At 67.8% G+C, this 1,530-nt stretch overlaps 1 protein-coding gene across 8 annotated transcripts in view; it reads right to left on the bottom strand.

Annotated features, from left to right (window-relative positions):
- ASPSCR1 (ASPSCR1 tether for SLC2A4, UBX domain containing) overlaps positions 1–1,530 on the bottom strand; it is a 27,086-nt gene that overhangs the window by 246 nt on the left and 25,310 nt on the right. For 4 of the 8 annotated variants that reach the window (XM_026455843.1, XM_031934307.1, XM_026455846.2 and 1 more), the window contains 3 exons: positions 702–753; positions 339–408; positions 4–267 (listed from right to left, as the gene is read on the bottom strand). In XM_026455843.1, the coding sequence (XP_026311628.1) occupies positions 12–267; positions 339–408; positions 702–753 (378 nt within the window). In that variant the 3' untranslated portion in view covers positions 4–11. Of the gene's footprint in view, positions 1–3; positions 268–338; positions 409–701; positions 754–1,530 lie in introns of those variants that run through there. The other 4 variants (XR_003309723.2, XM_026455844.1, XM_026455848.2 and 1 more) reach the window with 2 other exon arrangements.

Below are 1,530 nucleotides of genomic sequence, written 5' to 3'. Positions count from 1 at the left end.
CACCTCGCCCTTCAGCCCAATGGCCCTGCCACAGCACCCGGCCCCCCACCCTCCACCGGGCCACAGCACCCTGCCTTCCACCCGGCCGCAGTACCCGGAAGCTTCAGCCACTTGGGCACCTTGCCCAGGCTCCTCTTCACAGGCTGGGCCGTCCCTGGGATGGGCTCGGGGGGACCCAGTGCCCCCGCCTCAGCAGTTGGTTCAGACTCACATGCAGGGTCAGGGGCTGGCGATGGGGAAGGGGACCCGGCGACCCTGGACATGCACCTAGGGGGAGGCGAAGATGCAGGGTGGTGAGTGCCGCCATGGGAGGTGCCCCCAGACCCACAGGCACTTACCTGGCCACCAGCATGTCAGCTGCAGATAGGGAGATGGCGTGCTCCAGCAGGCCAGGCTCCAGGTAGACACCTGCAGGGAGGCCCAAGCTCACCCTGAGCCTCTGAGGGGGGGCCCACCCGCCATCCGCCACCCGCCATCCGCCATCCACCCAGCATCTGTCCACCGGCACTCGGCTCTGGGAGGGCAGTGACCAGCAGGTGGCTGTCCCAGCCCTCTCTCGGGGAGGTGGTTATTGGGGGCCGCAGAGCTCCCTCTCAGACCCAAAGGAGGCCCCAGACTGAACGCCCTTCCAGGCAGCTGGCTCTGAGGTCCAGACACAGGCTGGCCGGGCTCCAACACCGGCCCCAACCACCGACACTCACCTGCCGGCTCCTTGGCTCCGAAGTGTACCAGAGCGGCCGGGAAGAGGTTTGCCTGCAGGGAGGGCGGGGGGCTCAGGGGCCGGGTGGGCACCGTGGGCAGAGCACCCCCCTGTGGTGGAGGCAGCCACACCCCCAGGGCCCGGCCCTGCTCAGGGCCACAGCTCCACCATCAGGCAGGCCCTGCCTGCCTGGCCCCCGTGTACCCCCCTTCACCCAGCTTCGTCTGGCACCAACCCTACCCTACCCCTATACGCAAGGCCAGGGTGCCCATGGGACCACCCCAAGTCCCAAGCCCCAAGGCAGCTGAAGGCTGCGGCCTCGAGGGTCCTCTAGCCACGCAGCATCACAGTCCTCCCTCCTCTGGCCTCTGCACCTGAGGAAGGTGGGGCCAGGCGTGGCGGGTCCTGGCGTATGTGCCGGGACCACCGTGGAGAGGTGCAGCTGCCAGGGTGGGGTATCCCCCTCCCAGCTCCAGATTCCCCCTCCCGGCTCCAGGCTGCTTGGGGCCACAGGCTGGGGGTGGGAGTGGGGCTGGGGGATGTTAAAAGATTAATAAGAGGAAGCTTCAAAGGCCAGGCCCAGGAACACTGAAACCTCAGCCTCCAGCCAGGGGCCCAGGGACACAAACAAGGGCCGTGAATGCTTTGAAAACCCAATTGTGCCGCCTGGGATCAAAGCCTTGTGAGGAGAGAAGGGCCTGTGGGGTGGGCAGGGGCTGCCCGAGTGGCCCTGAAGAGGCGCCGGAAGCTGGGGAGCCAGGAAGGGAGCACGAGGAGGACGGTGCCGGGAGTGGGCTCGGCCTCTCACAGGCGGACGGCCCAGGAAGGGA

Source organism: Piliocolobus tephrosceles, chromosome 16 (genome assembly GCF_002776525.5).
Source record: "Piliocolobus tephrosceles isolate RC106 chromosome 16, ASM277652v3, whole genome shotgun sequence".
Lineage (NCBI taxonomy): Eukaryota > Metazoa > Chordata > Mammalia > Primates > Cercopithecidae > Piliocolobus > Piliocolobus tephrosceles.
The sequence above is the reverse complement of the archived record's forward strand: the minus strand, read 5'-3'. Positions and strand labels throughout refer to the sequence as shown.